The 19751-nt window shown below is 43.4% G+C and overlaps 1 protein-coding gene across 1 annotated transcript in view; it reads left to right on the forward strand.

The window, feature by feature from the left end:
• The first annotated feature begins 4842 nt into the window (after positions 1-4842).
• The window catches only part of aacs (acetoacetyl-CoA synthetase), a 127902-nt gene continuing 112993 nt past the window's right edge, over positions 4843-19751 (forward strand). The window contains exons 1-4 of the mRNA XM_033043183.1: positions 4843-5455; positions 7404-7507; positions 14997-15117; positions 17304-17417. Coding sequence (XP_032899074.1) covers positions 5326-5455; positions 7404-7507; positions 14997-15117; positions 17304-17417 — 469 coding nt within the window. The 5' untranslated portion in view covers positions 4843-5325. The remainder of the gene's footprint in view (positions 5456-7403; positions 7508-14996; positions 15118-17303; positions 17418-19751) is intronic.

Genomic DNA, 19751 nt, shown 5'->3' on the forward strand with positions numbered 1-19751 from the left:
GCTTAAGGATAAGGGGGAAATCCTTTAAAACCGAGATGAGAAGAACTTTTTTCACACAGAGAGTGGTGAATCTCTGGAACTCTCTGCCACAGAGGGTAGTCGAGGCCAGTTAATTGGCTATATTTAAGAGGGAGTTAGATGTGGCCCTTGTGGCTAAGGGGATCGGAGGGTATGGAGAGAAGGCAGGTACGGGATACTGAGTTGGATGATCAGCCATGATCATATTGAATGGCAGTGCAGGCTCGAAGGGCCGAATGGCCTACTCCTGCACCTAATTTCTATGTTTCTATGTTTCTATGTGCCAAGATAAACTATTTTCCTCCACATAATCCATATCCTTTCATTATCTGCATATCCATGCGCCTATCTAAAAGCCACTTAAATCCCACTATCGTATATGTGCCTCCACTACCACCCCTGGCAGCGCTAACTGAGACACTCACCAACCTCTGTGTAAAACACTTGCCTTGCACATCTCTTCAAATGTGCTCCTCTCATCTGAAAGTGAGAGGGGCAAATCCCCGTTAGTCTTTGATATTTCTCAATCCCCTTTCTTAATCTTTATTAATCTCAATCCCCTTTAGTCTTTGATATTTCACTCTGGGACAAAGATTCTTCCAACTGTTTCTCTTCAAATAAACAGTTATTTAAAATGATATGATTTATTTCTTCTGATGTTTTTCCCTCATGGATATTACAAGATTCTTAAAAATGATTCAGGCTTTACAAGAGGCAATAATTTTAAAGAACCAACAGTGTATCTAAAATATGAAAATTCGAATTATGCAAGATACAAATATCTGATAAAAAAGATTAGCACCAATCTGTTTCTTATTGAAGGTGGTCACGTGTTAAGATTCTGTGTGTAAATATTTGGTCTACTCACTTTATTTAAACCTGTTCAACTAAGGTGCTCTATCTTGTTTAGGGTTTGAAATGCATACTTACTCAAGGACAAGTCCCTCTCTCTCTCTCTCTCTTTGTATTCTACTTTTTTTAAATTGAGTTTATTTCAAAGACAATTATAAATTACGAATAAAGTGATGCAGCTGGTCGAGTCACAGTCTCATAGCACCAGAGTCCCGGGTTCAATCCTACCCTTGAGTGCTGCCTGTGTGGAGTTTGCAAGTTCTTTCCGTGACCACATGGCTTTCCTTCGGGTGCTCTGGTTTCCTCCCACATTCCAATGACGTGCGGGTTTGTAGGTTATAGATAATAGACAATAGGTGCAGGAGTAGGCCATTCGGCCCTTCGAGCCAGCACCGCCATTCACTGTGACCATAGCTGATAATCCACAATCAGAGAATTCCACAGGTTCACAACTCTCTGGGTGAAAAACGTTTTCCTCATCTCCGTTCTAAATGGCCTACACCTTATTCTTAAACTGTGGTCCCTGGTTCTGGACTCCCACAACATCGGGAACATGTTTCCTGTCTCTAGTGTGTCCAATCCCTTAATAATCTTTTTTGTTTCAATAACATTCCCTCTCATCCTAAATTCCAAATTGGGTTGATTGGCCTCTGTAAATTGCCCCTGATGTGTAGGGTGTTGATGAAAAAATGGGATAACGTAGAACTAGTGTGAACAGGTAATCGATGGGTGGGCCGAAAAGCCTGTTTCCATGCTGTATCTCTGAACAAAACTAAACTGAACTGAGGTACGATCCTGAAGGTATTTAAGAATAAGTTTCTTAAGTTCAAGCTCAATGAAGATGGGTGGATGGGAATTGGTAGAGGATAAGGCCAATCAATAGTTTTGGATGAGCATAATCCATGAACAAGGAGGTTCAGGATCTACTAAGGGCACGCAACAACGCCTTTAAATCCAGGGACACTACTGCTTACAGTGCGGCCAGGGCGAACCTGAACAGAGGCATAAAAAAGGCCAAAGTCATCCACAGGCAAAGGGTAGAAGACCACTTCAATACCGTGGACACCAGAAGCATGTGGCAGGGTGTCAGGGACATCACTGACTACAAGAGCAGCCCCGCCTGCCCCCATGGTGATATCACACTGGCCAACGAACTAAACACCTTCTTTGCCCGGTTCGATACTGGCAACACCACCAGGGGTGGAATAACCCCGGCCATAGCGGAGGGACAGGCCTTAACACTGAGCACTCAGGAGGTACAGTGCGCTCTGCGTAGGATCAATCCACGCAAGGCTGCAGGCCCGGATGGTGTACAGGGAAGAGTATTAAAGGACTGTGCTGGACAGCTGGCGGAGGTATTCACGAGAATCTTCAATCTCTCTCTATCTCTGGCAACGGTCCCCAAGTGCCTGAAAACAGCCACCATAGTGCCGGTGCCGAAAAAGTCCAAAATCACCAACCTCAACGACTACCGGCCGGTTGCCCTGACTCCAATCCCCATGAAGTGCTTCGAAAGGCTGGTCCTCTCCCATATTAAATCCAGCATCCCTGCCTCACTGGACTCCCATCAATTTGCATACAGGGCAAATAGATCGACAGAGGATGCCATCTCTCTGGCCCTTCACACTGTCCTGACTCACCTGGACAGACAGGGCACATATGTGAGGATGCTCTTCATTGACTATAGCTCTGCATTCAATACGGTCATCCCCACCAAGCTCACCACCAAACTCCACCAGCTAGGCCTCAGCTCACCGATATGCGCTTGGATCCTGAACTTTCTCACGGAGCGACCGCAGGCAGTGAGACTGGGCCCGCACCTGTCCTCCACCATCACCCTGAGCACCGGCACACCACAGGGTTGTGTACTAAGCCCCATGCTCTACTCCCTCTTCACTCACGACTGTGTCCCTGCATTCGACACCAACACCATCGTGAAGTTTGCAGACGACACAACAGTGATTGGGCTGATCACCAACGGTGATGAAACAAAATACAGAGCGGAGGTGCAGAACCTGGCGGACTGGTGCGCCAATAACAACTTGGCACTAAACACCTCCAAGACCAAGGAGCTGATTATTGACTTCAGGAGGTCCCATTCTGGAGAATACGCCCCAATCTCCATTTATGGGGAAAGTGTGGAGAGAGTGTCCAGCTTTAAGTTTCTGGGCACTCACATTTCAGAAGACCTCACATGGTCCACAAACACCGCCGCGCTGGTCAAGAAGGCACAGCAACGACTGTTCTTCCTGAGGACATTAAAAAGACTGGTCTGCCCCAACAGCTGCTGACAACGTTCTACCGCTGCACCACAGAGAGCATACTAACGTATGGCATCTCTGTGTGGTATCTCAGCTGCACGGAGGCGGAGAGGAGAGCTCTTCAGCGCGTCGTCAACAGAGCGCAGAGGATCATCGGGACAGAGCTACCAGCCTTGGAGGGCATCTACCACACGCGGTGCCTCAAGAAGGCCCTCAGCATCCATAAGGACTCATCACACCCCTGCCACGGTCTGTTTCAACTACTTCCCTCCGGCAGACGTTACAAGGCCTTCTACGCCCGAACCTCCAGACTCAGGAACAGTTTCATCCCAAGAGCTATAGTGGCTCTGAACCGGCCCTAATGAGTGCCCCCACACCCACCCCCTTTGGACAGTCTCCCTCAGATGGTCACGTCAATCAATTCAGCTTGTTTATTTATGTATTGTATTTATTTACCTTTCTTGTACATCAGTAGAGATGCACACTAAATCTCGTTGCACTGACGTGCAATGACAATAAAAGATATATTATTATTATTATTATTATATTAAGATGAGAGTCCAACCAAAGCAGCATTGGATTCAAGTGCAGACTTAACAAATGGATAATGATTTCACAAGCAGATAATTGAGAGAGGGCAAGTGACAGATGAGATTTATGGAGGTCGACGTGAAAGGTTGTGATGATGGAATGGAGACACAAAGTGCTGGAGTAACTCAGCAAGTCAGGCAGCATCTCTGGAGAACATGGATGGCTGATGTTTCAGGTTGGGTCCCAAACTGAAACGTCATCTATTCATGTTCTCCAGAGATGCTGCCTGACCTGCTGAGTTACTCTAGCACTTGGTGTCTGTTTTTTTTTTAACCCAGCATCTGCAGTTCCTTGTGTCTATCTAATGGAATGGAAATGCTTTGGAATATTAATTTAAATAGATGAGAATGGTTCATAAATAGTGAAATAGAGACTGGATGGAGTGGATGTGAAGAGGACGTTTCTACTAGTGGGAGAGTCTAGGACCAGAGGCCATAGACTCAAAATAAAAGGACCTACCTTTAGAAAGGGGATGGAGGAATTTCTTTAGTCAGAGGATGGTGAATCTGTGGATTTTCTTGCCACAGACGGCTGTAGAGGCCAAGTCAATGGATATTTTAAAGGTGGGGATTAACAGATTTTTGATTAGTACGGGCATCAGGGGTTATGGGGAGATGTCAGGAGAATGGGATTGAGAAGGGAGAGATATAGATCAGTCATGATTGAATTGCAGAGTTGACGATGGGCCGAATGGCCTAATTCTGCTGCTAGAAATTATGGAATTGCAAATTTACAATGGGTAAAGCTGCTAATGATTGCAGCAGAGGGAATATAATCTAGATTGTCCAGGTTTTCTTTGCACTGGGGGAGTTTAGCTGCAATGAAGCAGTGGCAGGTTTGGTGGCAGGAGCAGCTGAGTGAGTGAGGAGCGGTGGGAGGGGCCCAATGGCCAGGAGGGCGGGGCGGGGGTTTGTCCCAGCGCCGGGCCCCGATTGGCCAGCCCCGCCTGACCTGCTGACTCGTCCTATTGGCCGGCACGACGACAGGCCAGAGGCGGCGCGTTCTGATTGGTCGGATGCGCTCGTCACAGCTCGGCCCATCCAATGACGCCAGGGCGGGGCGGCCAGCGGCGGCTAATGGGAGGAGGGGGGGGGGGGCGGGGCACGTAGAGCGGCGTGTGTGTGTGTGGAGAGAGTGAGTGTGAGAGAGAGGAAAGGAGAGCAGAGAGAGAGAGAGAGGAGAGGAAAGGAAAGGGGGGACGAAAAAGGGAGGGAAGGAGGAAAGGAGAGGAAAGGGGGGGGGGGGGGGACGGGGACAGAGAGAGAAAGAAAGAGAGAAGGAGGGAGAGAAGGAGGGAGAGAAAAAGAAAGGAGAAAGATAGAAAGGGAAGGAAAGACGGGGAAGCAGAGAAAGAGAGAAGGAGCTGGGGAAGGAGAGAAGGAGTGGAGCTAGAACAAGGGGGGCGGGGGTTGCGTCTCTCACGGCCGCTGCCCGGTCTCCAGCCCGGCTCTGCACCGCTGGCATTTGCCGGGGAGGGTTGGGTTGGTGTTGGTGTTGGCTGCTCGCCGCTCGCCCAGTGTAAGCGCCGATCCACAAAGCGGCAGCGGCAGCGACAGCAACAGCCCCACCGGCTACGGGGCACAGTCACACAGTAGCGGCCGAGATGTCGAAGGAGGACGTGGTGTGCGAGGAGATCGTGGAGTCCAAAGTGATGTGGTACCCCGACTCCAAGAGGAACACACGCATGGACCAGTTCAGGAAGCTGACCAGTGACAAGTTTGGCCTGCCCCTCGGTAAGTGCCACGGTTGCCTGGCGCAAGGTGTCGGTACTGTCGCTCTTGGCTTTATTATTGTCACGTGTATCGAGATAGCCTTCCAGTCAATTCACACACGAGTTCAAAACCAAGCCATTCATGTAGTGCAAAGAGAAAAATACAATCATTGAACACTGCTCACTCACCACGACTGTGTGTGAGCACCAGCACTATGTACTCTTATTATCATCCCACACCATCCTCGCCCTCTTGATCCAAATATGATCTGATCACCATTTTGTTCCATCTCCCTGCTTTCTCGGGCCTTTTCGCTTGTCTGCCTGATCTTCAGTGACTGACTGGCTGTAGCTACGCCCAGTTAATCGGATTGCTGTCTTTAAATATTAGTGATTATTTGAATTCCTGAATACTTAAGATTTCGGATAGCTCTCTTTAAATATTCATGATCATTTTTGTAATCCTGAACGCTTAAAATTTCGGATAGCTCTCTTCATTCATCATTATTTGAAGTCCTGAACATTTAAGATCTCGGTGTTTAAAAAAAAAAAAAATTGAGGATGAGACGGCTGTTTATAATTGCTAGACCAAAATAGCTGCCCCTCTAATATTTGTCAAGATAGAACTGTGTTTCTTCATGCAACTACTGTCGGTTAAAACCCCCAACCTCGCCCACAGGTTGTTTGGCCTATTGACACTGTTTGCTTTTCACCCCAGCTGCAAAATTGGTGTCACAGGTTTCAACCCATTTTTGATTTGTACCTTGACATGTGTCATTTTTCGATACCAGCTTTCTGACCAATTAATTGAACATTTCTCCGATCAGCCTGTGACCACCTGTGCTGAAATAACATTAAAGCCACCATCATTGTGCATAATTGCTATCCCTCCCTGTCATATTTTCCCCTCTGGCATTTGTCAGTATGGATTGTGCATTTTGACCAAATAATGAAGTCTTTAACTTCTCTAACGTCAAGTTACCCTTGCTTTCCATCTCTCTCCATCTCTCCCCCTTCCCAGTTCTCCGACCAGTCTGATTGTCCCCGGTTACATTTTACCTCTGTTTGCTTAGTTGTCAGCTTCTCCTAGCTAACAATGATCTATTCTAATGATCAATGATATAAACAATGGCCTGTTTCCATTATCATAGTTACTTTTTGCATATCTTTCATTCATTGTTCTATATCTCTCTACATCATCATCTATATCTCTTGTTTTCCTTTCCCATGACTTTCAGTCTGAGAAGGGTCTCGACCTGAAACGTCACCCATTCCTTCTCTCCAGAGATGCTGCCTGTCCCACTGAGTTACTCCAGTATTTTGTGTCTATCTTCGGTGTACACCAGCATCTGCAGTTCCTTCTTACACAAATTAAGTCACTATCCTGTTACTGTAGACAACATGGTTTGGATGTTGCTTATTTGCACACATTGAACTCCGACAGACATAGTTTAAAATGTATTATATAACTAATTCTTGCTTTTGTCTTGCATATTGTAAAGTAAATCCATTCTGTGATTGGGGATTGAATGTGCCGAGAGAATGCAAGGAGTCACATTTTTACGACCCTTGAATTTCCAGTGCTTCCTCTTGTAAGATTGATATTTTATAGTTGAGTGCTACATTGGCTTTCTGAAGAAATATACTGTACTTTTAAAACACCTCTGATCATTTACCAAAAGTTGGAATACGATTGGATGATTGTAAGGCTTGTGGCTGTAGTGATTACAAATTAAAAGTCACTATATTTTTAGATAAATTATGGTTTTAAAAATCATCAGATTGATAGCTGCTATTTCAAACTAAACATTGAATGGTTGAAAGTGTTGGAGCCTTTTGGTATAATGATAATAAGATATGTTAACATGTTCTTCCTAACCCACTTGTAATTCCCACCCATTAATACTGCAGGAATGGTCTTATAAAATTAACGTTCAGTCATAAAACACTTTTTAAAAATTTGTTCACAGCTAATTATAATGAACTATATCAGTGGTCGGTGGACAATTACCCTGAGTTTTGGGCAGAATTTTGGAAATTTAGTGGATTGGTTTATTCCCACCATTACAGCGAGGTAAGATGATTTATTAATTTTAAGCCAGTGGGCGTAGTTTTGATTTTCCCTATTGCTAAAGTGTATTGAGGAAAGTGTGCCAAAATAAAGAAATGTGCCTCAAGCGGGTAGGAAAGTGAATGCAAAGCAGAATATATATATTATGTAAAATAGTCAAAGCTGGTGGTAGGTTTTGAAGTATTGAGCAAAATGTGTCTTCTGTGATGCTAGCTCACTACAGCCCTGGGAGTGGGGAAATGCAGTAATATAATTATGTGACTGGATTGCGAGTTGACATTCATATCTGAAGCTTGGTTCAATTAAAGTCAATATTTTTACTCTATCCTATATTATTGCATACAACTTTCCATCTTTGTGTGTTCCTAAATCAAAGTAGCCCATGTCTAAGTCACTCAGGTAATGCCTGGCCACTACATTGCAAAGTTGGGGTCTTTTTGCTACCTCCAGTGTGTGGAGGCTTTCTGTCTTATGTTGGATCATCTTAATAATTAAGAGATTTATGCAAACTATTAGTTAGAGCGAGGACATTCACTGAGATAAATCCATTTGCCAAATAGTCAAGTGAAAACATTTAGATGGACACAAAGTGCTGGAGTAACTCAGAGAAACAGGCAGCATCTCTGGAGAAAAAAGATGGGTGACGATTCGGGTTGGAGTCCTTCTTCAGATGGGCTATAAAAATGTGTCTGAAAAAGGGTCCCGACTGAAATGTCACCCATCCGATTTCTCCAGAAATTGCTGCCTGACCCGCTGAGTTACTCCAGGACTTTGTGTTTATTTTTGGTGTACACTGGCATCTGCAGTTCTTTGTTTCTACTAAGTGAATACATTTGTTGCTTTAGAGATATTAAAGACCTCAAGAAGTTGGGATCAGTGGGCCGGCAAGCAAGGCGTTGGAACAGGAAAAGTATCACTAGAAACTTGGTTAATAGTGGTTTAGCACAAGTAGTGACCTTTATTACCAAATGACTATTCAGAAATGACTCTTGAGCACTGATTGCAACTTCTGTTGTATTGGCCTAGATTTTCTGGTCAGCAGTGGAGGAATAGGATTTGATGTTGCACATGAATATATGAAAGGGAAACAAGAAAGGTGTATCTGTTGACTTGCACCTTCTCTGCAGTTCAATAAGATAATGGCTGTTCTTTTAGAAACGAGGAACTATAGATGGTGGTTTACGAAAAAGACACAACATGCTGTAGTAACTCAGTGAGTCAGGCAGCATCTCTGGTGAACGTGGATATGTGACCTTTCGAGAGAAGATCCTTACCCGAAAGATCACCTATCCATGTTCTCCAGAGATGTTGCCTGACTCACTGAGTTATTCCAGCACCTTGTGTCTTTGGCTGACCGTTTACTTCAGTGCTACTGCCCCGCACTAATCCCGTAACCTTCTATTCCATTCATATCCAGACATGTTTTTGATCTGTGCTTTGAAGGTGCTTAGCAACGGAATCTCCAAAGCCTTCAAGGAAGGAAAATTCACTGCCTTTGGAATGAAGTAATTTCTTCTCCTGTTTCTTTTGAACCCTAATATTGAGACTGGCCTCTGGTTTGTGACAATCCAGCCAGTGAAGGCAAGGTCTCTGCATCATTCCTGCCAATACCCACAGGAGTTGTGTGTGTTTCACTGAGGCCACCAATCAGTCATATAAACTCTCGCAAGCATGGGTCCACCACGCTCAATCTTATAGGACAGGCAACCCATTTCAAGAAACAATCTGGTAAAGTTAATTCCATTCTCTTTATCGTAATACCCTTCATTGGGTAATGAGTCCAAACCTGTATGCAACATCCCGATGGGGCCCTGTAAAAATTTAGTTCGATAACCTTTCTCTAGTATTCAAATGTATCTTTGCCTTTTTACTTGCTTGATCTACCTGCGTTAACTTTCAATAATTTGGATATGAGGATACCCAAGCAAATCTGAACACCAATATCTTTCAGTCTCTCCCCATTTATAGAGTACACTTTTTAAACTTTTCCTGTCAAAGTGGATGACATTGCGTTTTTCCGTATTATGCTCCATTTGCCAGGCTCTCGCCCATCATCTTAGCCTTTCAATATCTCCTTGAGGCCTCTCTGAACCCTCCTTCCAATTCACATTGACATCCAGCTTTGTGTCATCAGTAAACCTGGATACATTCCACTAGGTTTCCACTACCCGAATCATCAGTAACAAGAGTAAATATTTTGAGCATCAGTGGTGATCCCTGAGGCCCCATAGTACTCTCTGTTTCCCAAACTGAAAATTATGCTTTTATTTTGATTTTTTGTCGGTCTTTTTTTTCTTTAGTTTCTTGTCACATGTACTGAGGTACAGTGAAAAGCTTTTTGTTGCATGCTATCCAGTCAGTGGAAAGACGATAGATGATTATGATCGAGCCGTCTACAGTGTACATATACATGATGATGATGATGTTTTATTGTCATTTGTACCCAGCTAGGTATCCCAATATGTTTTTGCATTCACAGTATACAAGAGAGTCGCCACAAAGTTACAGAAAGTACTAATCCCTTCTTCATCTCCCCCCCATGCCACATCCCCCTTTGTTCTCTGTGATGTGGGTCATCCACCCTGGTTCAACCCCATCCTCAGCCAGTCTTGACTCCAAAGCTCTGTCCTCGACCCAAATTGACCTCATCCTCAGCCCAAATTGACCTCGGGGCCTTTGGGCTCTGACCCAACCACCTGCCTCCCTCTACGCCGACTTTTCTGTAGCCCGCGGTGGGCCAGGAGTGCGTGGGCCCGCTGCTCGCCGGGTGATAAAGGGAATAATGTTTAGTGCAAAATAAAGTTCAGTACAGTCCGATTAAAGATAGTACAAGGATCTTCAATGAGGTAGATAGTAGTTCAGGACCTCTCTCTAGTTGTTGATAGAATTATTCAGTTGCCTGATAACTGCTGGGAAGAAACTGTCCCTGAATCTGGAGGTGTACGTTTTCACATTTCTATACCTCTTGCCTGATGAGAGGGGAGAAGAAGGAGTCTCTGGGGTGAGATCCATCCTTGATTATGTTGCTGGCCTTGCCGAGGCAGTGTGAGTTTTAGATAGAGTCAATGGAAGGGAGGTTGGTTTGTGTGATGGCCTGGGCCGCTTCCACAATTCTCTGCAATTTCTCGCGGCCTTGGATGAAGCTGTTCCCAAACCATGCTGTGATGCATCCCAATACAATGCTCTGTGGAACTTGGTGAGATTTGTTGGGAACGTGTTGCATTTTCTAATCCGCCCCAATTAACCATTCTTCAATCCATCTGACAATGTTATTCCCAATAATGTTCACTGGGGCTCCCTTATTGATTCTGCTAACTTCAACTTTTAACAGATTTGTTCAACATGACTTTCCTTTGATGGATTACTGTTGTCTCTGCCCAATCCGGTTATTGTTTTTTTTTGTGCCCTTTAGTTTAGAGATACAGCGTGGAAACAGGCCCACCGGGTCCGCGCAGACTAGCGATTCCCGCACATTAACACTACCCTACACTCACTAGGGACAATTTTTGTACATTTACTAAGCCATTTAACCTGCAAACCTGTACGTCTTTGGAGTATGGGAGGAAACCGAAGATCTCGGAGAAAACCCAACGCGGGTCACGGGTAGAACGTACAAACTCCGTACAGACAGCACCTGTAGTGGGGATTGACTAGGAGTTGACTAGGACTCCGGCGCTGCATTCGCTGTAAGGCAGCAACTCTATCGCTGCGCCACCATGACCGCCCTGATACTAATTTCTTCATAACAGGTTGCTGCACTTTCCCTACGGCTAATGCCAGGGTGCATTCCTTTGCACTCCCATCACTTTAAAATAGGCTGGTATATCAAAAGGGATGGGTGAAGCAAGATGGGAAAGCATTAAATGCTAACACAAAGCATGCAAACCTGTTTCTGTGTTCTAATTTCACATTGTGTAAATGGTAATTAACCTTTGCTTTGTTACACGTTATGTTAATTTTGGCGAGGAGTTTTAATATTCACGGCTGGAAATTTGATAAGTGGGTTGGGTTGATGGGGGAAGGGATTCAGGGATTTTGTATTAACTATTGATCTTTTTATGCCTGTGACTGGCTTTGTTATTCAGCAAATTGCACGGAGTAGAACGGTGGTGCAGCCGTACATTGCCTGAGACCTGCGCTCTATCCTGACTACAGGCGCTGTGCGTACGGAGTTAGTACATTCTCCCTATGACCACGTAGCCTTTTCCCCATTTCCTCTGGTTTCCTCCCACATTCTTAAGACAGTTAATTGGCTTTGGTAAAGATTGTAAATTGTTCCTAGTGTGTAGGATAGTGCTAGCGTACGGGGAATCGCTAGTCGGTGTGGACTCGGTGAGCCGAAGGGCCTGCTTCCATGCTGTGTCTCTTTAAAAAAAAGAATTAGATATCACAAAATTAGATTATCTTGAAAATCCCTTTTTAAGTCTTCACTTCCTTTCTCCCTCCATTTTTCTCCTTCCTCATTTTTTGGGGATCTGGAGGAAAGCTGATCAATAAATGTGTTCTTCACTTTGTGAGGAATAAGAATTTCAATTGAGTAGGCTGGGTTTAACAGGCCTTCTGACATCCTGATGGCGTGGTTACATTTTTTTTCTTTTGTAACACGGCCAAATTCTTACGGCATCAAGCAACTTGGCCCGCAATTTTTTTTTCTGAATGTCTACAGTAACTCTTTGTCACTGTTGGTCTGCAATTTATACTTGGCTTTATAATTTCTCCTGAGATAAATTACAAGGAAGGGGGGAAAAAACAGCAAGATGGTGATGGCTGAGTCAAAGGATAGAGTCGTGTTCTACTTTAAGTTTAGTTTTTTCAGTTTTAGAGATACAGCACGGAAACTGGCCCTTTGGCCCATCGAGTCCGCACTGACCAGTGATCCCCGCACACTAACACCATCCTACACATACCAAGTACCAATTAGCCTACAAACCTGTATGTCTTTTGAGTGCCTGTCCCTCTATTTATATTTATATTTGCAATTGATCAGAACTTGAGTATTTGTTTGCGGAATACTATACCAGCTGTAGGGACAGTTATATTTCTAGAGCTTTTAGGAGCAGAGTTGATATTCACAATTTAATATTTTGCAACAGATTACTGGTTCAAGGGAGGGCCAAAATAAAGATGGCTGCCCTCATGCAGAGTGAAGGAGGGGCACAGACAAGTCAGTGTGAGCTCCTCAGCAATATTTGTTTTGCAGCTTATGAAAGGCCGCTATGTTTAATGTCAGTCATTGCAACCCCTCTGTGAATTGCAAAGATTTCTGAAGGTGTTTTATAAGTGTTGAACTGGGCTGCTGATTTGTATCTAATATGGCAATCTGTTTCTCCTCATGTGGATTGGTTAAGAAAGATAAACTCCATATAGATTGATTGAAAGATACAGCATGGAAACTTCCCACCAAGTCTAAGCCGACCATGAGTCACTTTAGCCACAAAATGCTGGAGTAACTCAGCGGGACAGTCAGCATCTCTGGAGTGAAGGAATGTGTGACGTTTCGGGTCGAGACCCTTCAGATTCTGAAGACTTCTGAAGAAGGGTCTCGACACGAAACGTCATCCATTTCTTCTCTCCAGAGATGCTGCCTGTCCAGCTGAGTTACTCCAGCATTTTGTGTCTATCTTCGATTTAAACCAACAACTGCAGTTCTTTCCTACACATGAATCACTTTATTTTAGTTTAGGGATACAGCGTGAAAACAGGCCCTTCGGCCCACTGAGTCCATGCTGTCCAACGATCACCTGTACACTTGTTCTATCTTACACACTAGGGACAATTTACATGCCAATTAACCAACAAACATGCACGTCTTTGGAATGTGGGGAAAAAGACAGAACCTCCTACAAAAGCCACAAGATCACAGGGAGAACGTAAAACTCTGTACAGACAACACCTGCAGTCAGGATTGAACCCAGGTCTTTGGCAGCTCTACCACTGAGCCATTGTGCTAGTTCACGCTAGTTCTATGTTATCCCACTTTCTCATCCATTCCCTATACATTAGGGGCAATTTATAGAGGCCCATTAACCTGCAAACTTTCACGTCTTTGGGATATAGGAGGAACCCGGAGCATCCGGAGGAAACCCATGCTATCACAGGAAGAACGTGCAAACTCCACACGGACAGCAACCGAGGTCAGGATCGAGCCCGGGTCTCTGATGCTGTGAGGCAACGGCTCTACCAGTTGCGTCCCTGTGCCACCCGTAAAAATTGTTTGATCAGTTTGGTTTAGTGATGAGGTTGAAATTATTTACAATATATGAAAGTAAATGGTGACAAGGTGTGAAGATGGGGGAAATGATATTCTGCTGCAGCTTCATGGTTTATTAATTTTCACTACGGGTACTGTCTATATGCAGTTTGTATGTTCTGTCTGTGGCCTTCGGTTTTCTCCAAGGGCTCTGGTTTTATGTTATATAAATAAATGGTGTGTACCACCAGGGGCGTTGCACGATTGGCAGCCCCGCCAACAGTTAAAAAATTTTTTTAGTGTGTGTTAAAAGTCTGTGTAAATGTGGGGGGAGGGGAAACTTTTTTTTCAGTTTCTTACCTTACCGGAGATGCGATTAATTTTTGGATCGCATTCTCCGGTAGCTCTGCGGCCTACCATCGATGGAGCTGGAGGCCTCCTCGGACATATTGGGTGGCCAACTTTTTTTTGTTCTTACTTTCATCTTGCAGATTAGTTCTGAATAATTGTGGTTACCCTAATAAAGTGGCTTGGAAATTAAGGGGCCCTCTGCATCTGAGTTAGAAGGTTGTGAAATTAAGTCTCAAGTCCCATCTGAAGGGCTATTCTGGCACAAACATGCATCTGGGTGGGAAAGATGACCCATCAGCAAGTGTATAATCCAGAATAAATTAGGAAAAACCCATGTCATTTTGATTAATGATTTTGCAGATACTGAAGTGATACTGCACATGGACATAGGAGACACCAGCTTGGCCCTCTAAAAGCAGATGCCTTTAAATCACGTGAATTTTAGAACGTAGTTCATGTTGTAAATTCATTAAAGATGGGTTACTGTTTCAATAATGTCTTTTATTGTTGCATTTGTTTGAACTTTATTGTTTTTAAGATGTTGATAACAGATTTACTATGACTTTAAGGTCCACGTGTGACTGAATTCTTAGTAACAGCAAAGTCAAGTTTAAGCTGGTGGTTTTCCAGAAATTGTGTCTATATTTTAAAATATTTTTTAATGTTTGCAATTAAGTTGCTCACTTGTAAATCGTCAACATGCTTGAATGTTAATCGAGTGAAAAGCACAAAGTTTACGTAAATTCTTAAAAGGACAAAGGCGATAATGCTAAGGCCTTGATCAAATAATGTGCTTTTGGTGATTTTGTATTTAAATCTTCATCTGTTTCACATTCATTTGTTGAAATGTTAGTTAAAACTGCAATTTACGATATAGTATAAAGAAGTTATGTAACTGGGTCTATTTTAGAAATATGCAACAAACATTCCTGTTGTTGGTGTTGCCCACAGGTAATAGACAGGACAAAAGAAATTGCAGATGCTCCTGAATGGTTCAAAGGGAGTAGATTAAACTATGCAGAGAATCTACTGAAGCATAAAGATGACGACAAAGTGGCCCTTTATGCAGCATGTAAGTGTTTTGTCATTTTGTTGGCATGTGGGGTGAAACTGCTTTAGAAAACTCCTTTAAATGAACAAACCTTGTCTTTTTTACTTATCAGAACACAATCAAAAATGCCTCCTGGCTTTGCTTTAGAAATATGGAACTTGCAAACAATTCTTCTCGCCTTATCATTTTTCAAATCTCAATTTAACTCCACACACCCAACCAGTTGCTTGAGAAGTAATCTCTGAGTTAAAGGGCCTGTCACACTTGGCGATTTTTTTTCAGTGACTGCCGGCATAATTGACTGATGTATCATGTCACCGAAAAATACGCGGCGTGATGGCGTATGACGCGCAGTGTTTTTTCAAGTGTCGCAACCACTTTTATGTCGCCGCTGGATTTTGAAATGCTCAAAATCTTTTGGCGACACTGATATGACACCGGCAAAATCGCCAAGTGGGACAGGCCCTTAAAGCTCTTCAATTCTCTGATAGTAGAGTCATACAGTGTGGGAACAAGCCCTTCAGCTCAACCTACCCACACTGACCAACATGTCTCATCTGCACTAGTCCCACTTGCCTGCATTTGGCCCATATCCATCTAAATCTGTCTTATCCACATACCTGTTTAATTGCTTCTAAAAACATTGCAATAATCCCTGCCTCAACTTCCTCCTCCGGCAGCTTGTTCCATACACCCACCAACCTTTGTGTGAAAGTTATCCCTCAGATTCCTATAGAATCTTTCCCCGTTCATTCTTAACCTATGTCTTCTGGTTCTCGATTCCCCTACTCTGGGCAAGAAACTCTGACGTTCTACCCAATCTATTCCTCTCTTGATCCAGCCATCCGGTAAATTTCTGGAACAGAAAACCTATAATTTTCCAGACCTGCTAGAAATCGTAATAACTTTACTGTTACATTTTAGTAGTTTGGTAGCTCAAACTACAGCTGTCGTGGAATTCCTGTTTCCATTGAAGGGTTTAGCAAAAAGCTTCTGGATGGCACAGTGTTGAAGCAGAGGAGCTGCTGCCTCACATTGTTAGTTAGAGGCCTGGGTTTGATCCTGACTGCACGTGCTGTCCGTGTTGAGTTTGCATGTTCTCCCAGTGACCGCGTGGGTTTTCGCCGGGTGCGCTGTTTCTGCGCTGTAGCTCTAAACTAAACAAAATAATTATTCAAAAACATCTTTCAAAATTAGATGGTCCACCTGAATAAATTCATGATCTGGAAATAAATGCTCACATCCTTCACTGAAAGTAATGGTCAATAATATAGTAACAAAAAAGCTTAGTTGCCACACTTTGAGCACACTTGTAGAAGTATGCATTATGTTGAGAAGTTTCTAATAGGCCAACATTAGAGTATTACATCACTGTGTTTGGTCATTTTTGTTGTTATTTAGGTTTAGTTTTACAGTGTGGAAACGAGCCGACCTGTACACTAATTCAATCCTACGCACTAGGGACAATTTATAGAAGCCAATTAACGTACAAACCTGCACGTCTTTGGAGTGTGGGAGGAAACTGGAGCACCGGGAAAAAACCCAGACAGTCACAGGGAGAATGTACAAACTCCGTACAGACAGCATCCTTAGTCAGGATCTAACCCAGGTCTCTTGCGCTGTAAGGCAGCAACTCTTCTGTTGTGCATCTGTGAATGTGCACTGGTACAGTGTGTTATTCTGTTCAGATATGTGGAAGTTAAATTATCTGGCTAATTTATCATTTTGGTTGTCCAACATGTTGATGTGATCGTAATATGAAGTTGACTTCTGGGAGAAATCTTATTTCCTTGCATTTTGCCAAACACTATATTAAACAGCTACACTTCCACTTATTGTTTGGGATCCATTATAGTATTTAATTATTTATACATACAACTAACTACTTATCTCACTAACTCTGCAGAGGATCTTTGTCTCACCTCATTTGATTTTTATCTTTCTGATGAAAAGGGCTGTAGTAGGCGATCCTGCAAATGGTTCCGATGCCAAGATAATTAATATTTTCGATCAAACTTTAACTTGGCGTCTTATCATTTTTATTGAAGTTTCAAAAGTAATGAAAATTGCCTTTTGTGATGTTGGATTGTTCAATTGCAAAAGTGTGCCTTCATTCTGCTTGTCTAATGCACCTGAGATGATAGAGTCATCAGGTGTGACGTGCCATGGTCCTGTTGTCCATTTTTTATCTGTGTTTTGCCTTACAGCGGAGGGCAAGGAGGAGATCGAGAAGGTGACATTTGGAGAACTAAAGAGAGATGTAGCTTTGTACGCTGCAGCACTCCGAAAGATGGGGCTGAAGATAGGTGATAGAGTTGTTGGTAGGTATCCTTTCAATTTCCAAACCAAAAAAAAAGATTTTTAATGTTAGGTTTTTTATTCAAAAAACAAATGGCTTGAAACAACTTATTTTTCCAATATCAAACATTTTTCAATGTGTTTAAATGGAAAGTGAATATTGGTGTATTGAGGAGAGATTGTGCTGGTGGCCTACCTACAAAAAAATTGTCCATCAATTGATGCATTGTTTTGATTGATCGATTGAAAGAAACAGCGTGGAAACAGGTCCTTTGGTCTACCGAGACCACGCCGACCAGCTCACACTAGTCTTACATTATCCCACTTTCACATCCACTCCCTCCCTGCACACGAGCGGCAATTTACAGAGACCAATTATCCTACAAACCTGCACATCTTTGCGATGTGGGAGGAAACCGGAGCACCCGGAGGAAACTCACAGGGACAACATGCAAACTTCCCACAGACAGCACCCGAAGTCGGGATCAAATCTGAGGCAGCACCTCTACCAGCCGCACCACTCTAAATTGTATTGTATTTGAATATTGTTCCAATGAAGGATAACCTATTCTATTTCCCTTTCAATGCCTGACTGCAGTGTACTGGTCTGTATGTTGTGTGTATCTCTGCTGTAAACTTCACACACATCCTTCACACACATTTAGCCCTACTTGTTTTAGTTTTGTTTCGAGATACAGAGTGGAAACCGGCTCTTTGGCCCTGCGAGTCCACGCCAACAAACGATCAACTGTACGCTGTGTAGTTCTATCCTACACTCTGGGGAGAGTTTGTACGCTCTCCCTGTGACTGTGTGATTTTTCTCCAGGCGCTCTGGTTTCCTTCCACGTTCCAAAGATGTACAGGTTTGTAGGTTAATCAGCTTCTGCAAAATCCTCCCCTAGGACAGAACTAGTGTACAGGCGACTGCTGGTCAGTTTGGTTTCCCCAAAGGCCCTGTTTCCACGCTGTGCGTCTAAACTAAACTATAAACTAACCTATAAACTAAACTAAGATGGGGAAGGAACCTGAAGAAGGGTCTCGACCCAAAATGTCACCTATTCCTTCTATCAAGAGATGCTGCCTGTTCGGCTGAGTTACTCCAGCATTTTGTGTCTATCTTCAATGTAAGCCAGCATCTGCAGTTCCTGCCTAAGCTAAGATGGTGGTGGAAACAGTGCTACTGTTGACCCATAGTGCCTCATGAATGCTCAATTAGACTTACTCTGAATCTATCCCATTTAGCTTTGTAGGTTAATTATCCTTTATTATCCTTGGTAAAGAATTGTCCCTGGTGTGTAGGATAGTGCTAGTGTGCGGGATCGCTGGTTGGCACATAGTTGGTGGGCTGAAGGGCCTGTTTCCAGGCTGTATCTCTAAACTAAACTAATTTAGCATCATACAGCACAGAGACAGGTCCTTTGGCCCAACTCGTCCATGCTGACCAATATGCCCCATCCAAGGTAGTCTCATTTGCCTATGTACGGCCCTTGTACCTATCCTAGGTACTATTAAATGCTGTTGCTGTATCTACCACCTGTGGCTGTTGTAAATTTAATCTCTTAAAAAAATCTGTCTGAAGGTTTTGGGACATCTTTTAAGGTAGTAAGCAAAAATAAAGCTGGTTTTAATATGGTTCGGTAAACTGATGCATCAATTTACTGAACAATCATAAATGATCTAAAATACTGAATAACTTTCTTTTAGATAGCTGAATTATTGAGTAGAAATCTATGTTTTTTCCTCTTCAATCAATACCTAGCGATGTCCATTTGATATTACAGATCAGAAGGAAACATTTTGAACAGTTGTATCACAGTATTATTCTCTGTAGGAATATTTTTTTTGCATTTCCAGCCAGAATTGCCAATGTGAAATTTGATACTGTATCACATTTGTATCAAAGGAACATGCAACAGCCTTTACAAGGACTTCAAACACAAGCAATTCAGTGGAAATCTAGTTTTATTTGTGTGTAGGAAGGAACTTCAGATGCTGGTTTAAACCGATGATAGACACAAAAAGCTGGAGTAGCTCAGAGAGACAGGCAGCATCTCTGGAGATAAGGAATGGGTGACTTTTCGGGTTGAGATCCTTCTTCAGACTGGAGTCTGCAGAAGGGTCTCGACCCGAAACGTCGCCCATTCCTTCTCTCCAGAGAGGCTGCCTGTCTCGCTGAGTTACTCCAGCTTATTTTGTCTGTCTTCTAGTTTTAATTCATCGCTGATTATGTGAAGTGAAATCTTAAACATTCCTTTTGCAAGTTTGCCTTGTTTTGTTTGGGTAGTCAAGGGGCGGAACAGTGTCGCAGCTGGCAGAGCTGCTGCCTCACAGCGCCAGAGGCCCAAGTTCAATCCTGA

The sequence above is a fragment of the Amblyraja radiata genome, chromosome 25, assembly GCF_010909765.2.
Source record: "Amblyraja radiata isolate CabotCenter1 chromosome 25, sAmbRad1.1.pri, whole genome shotgun sequence".
Lineage (NCBI taxonomy): Eukaryota > Metazoa > Chordata > Chondrichthyes > Rajiformes > Rajidae > Amblyraja > Amblyraja radiata.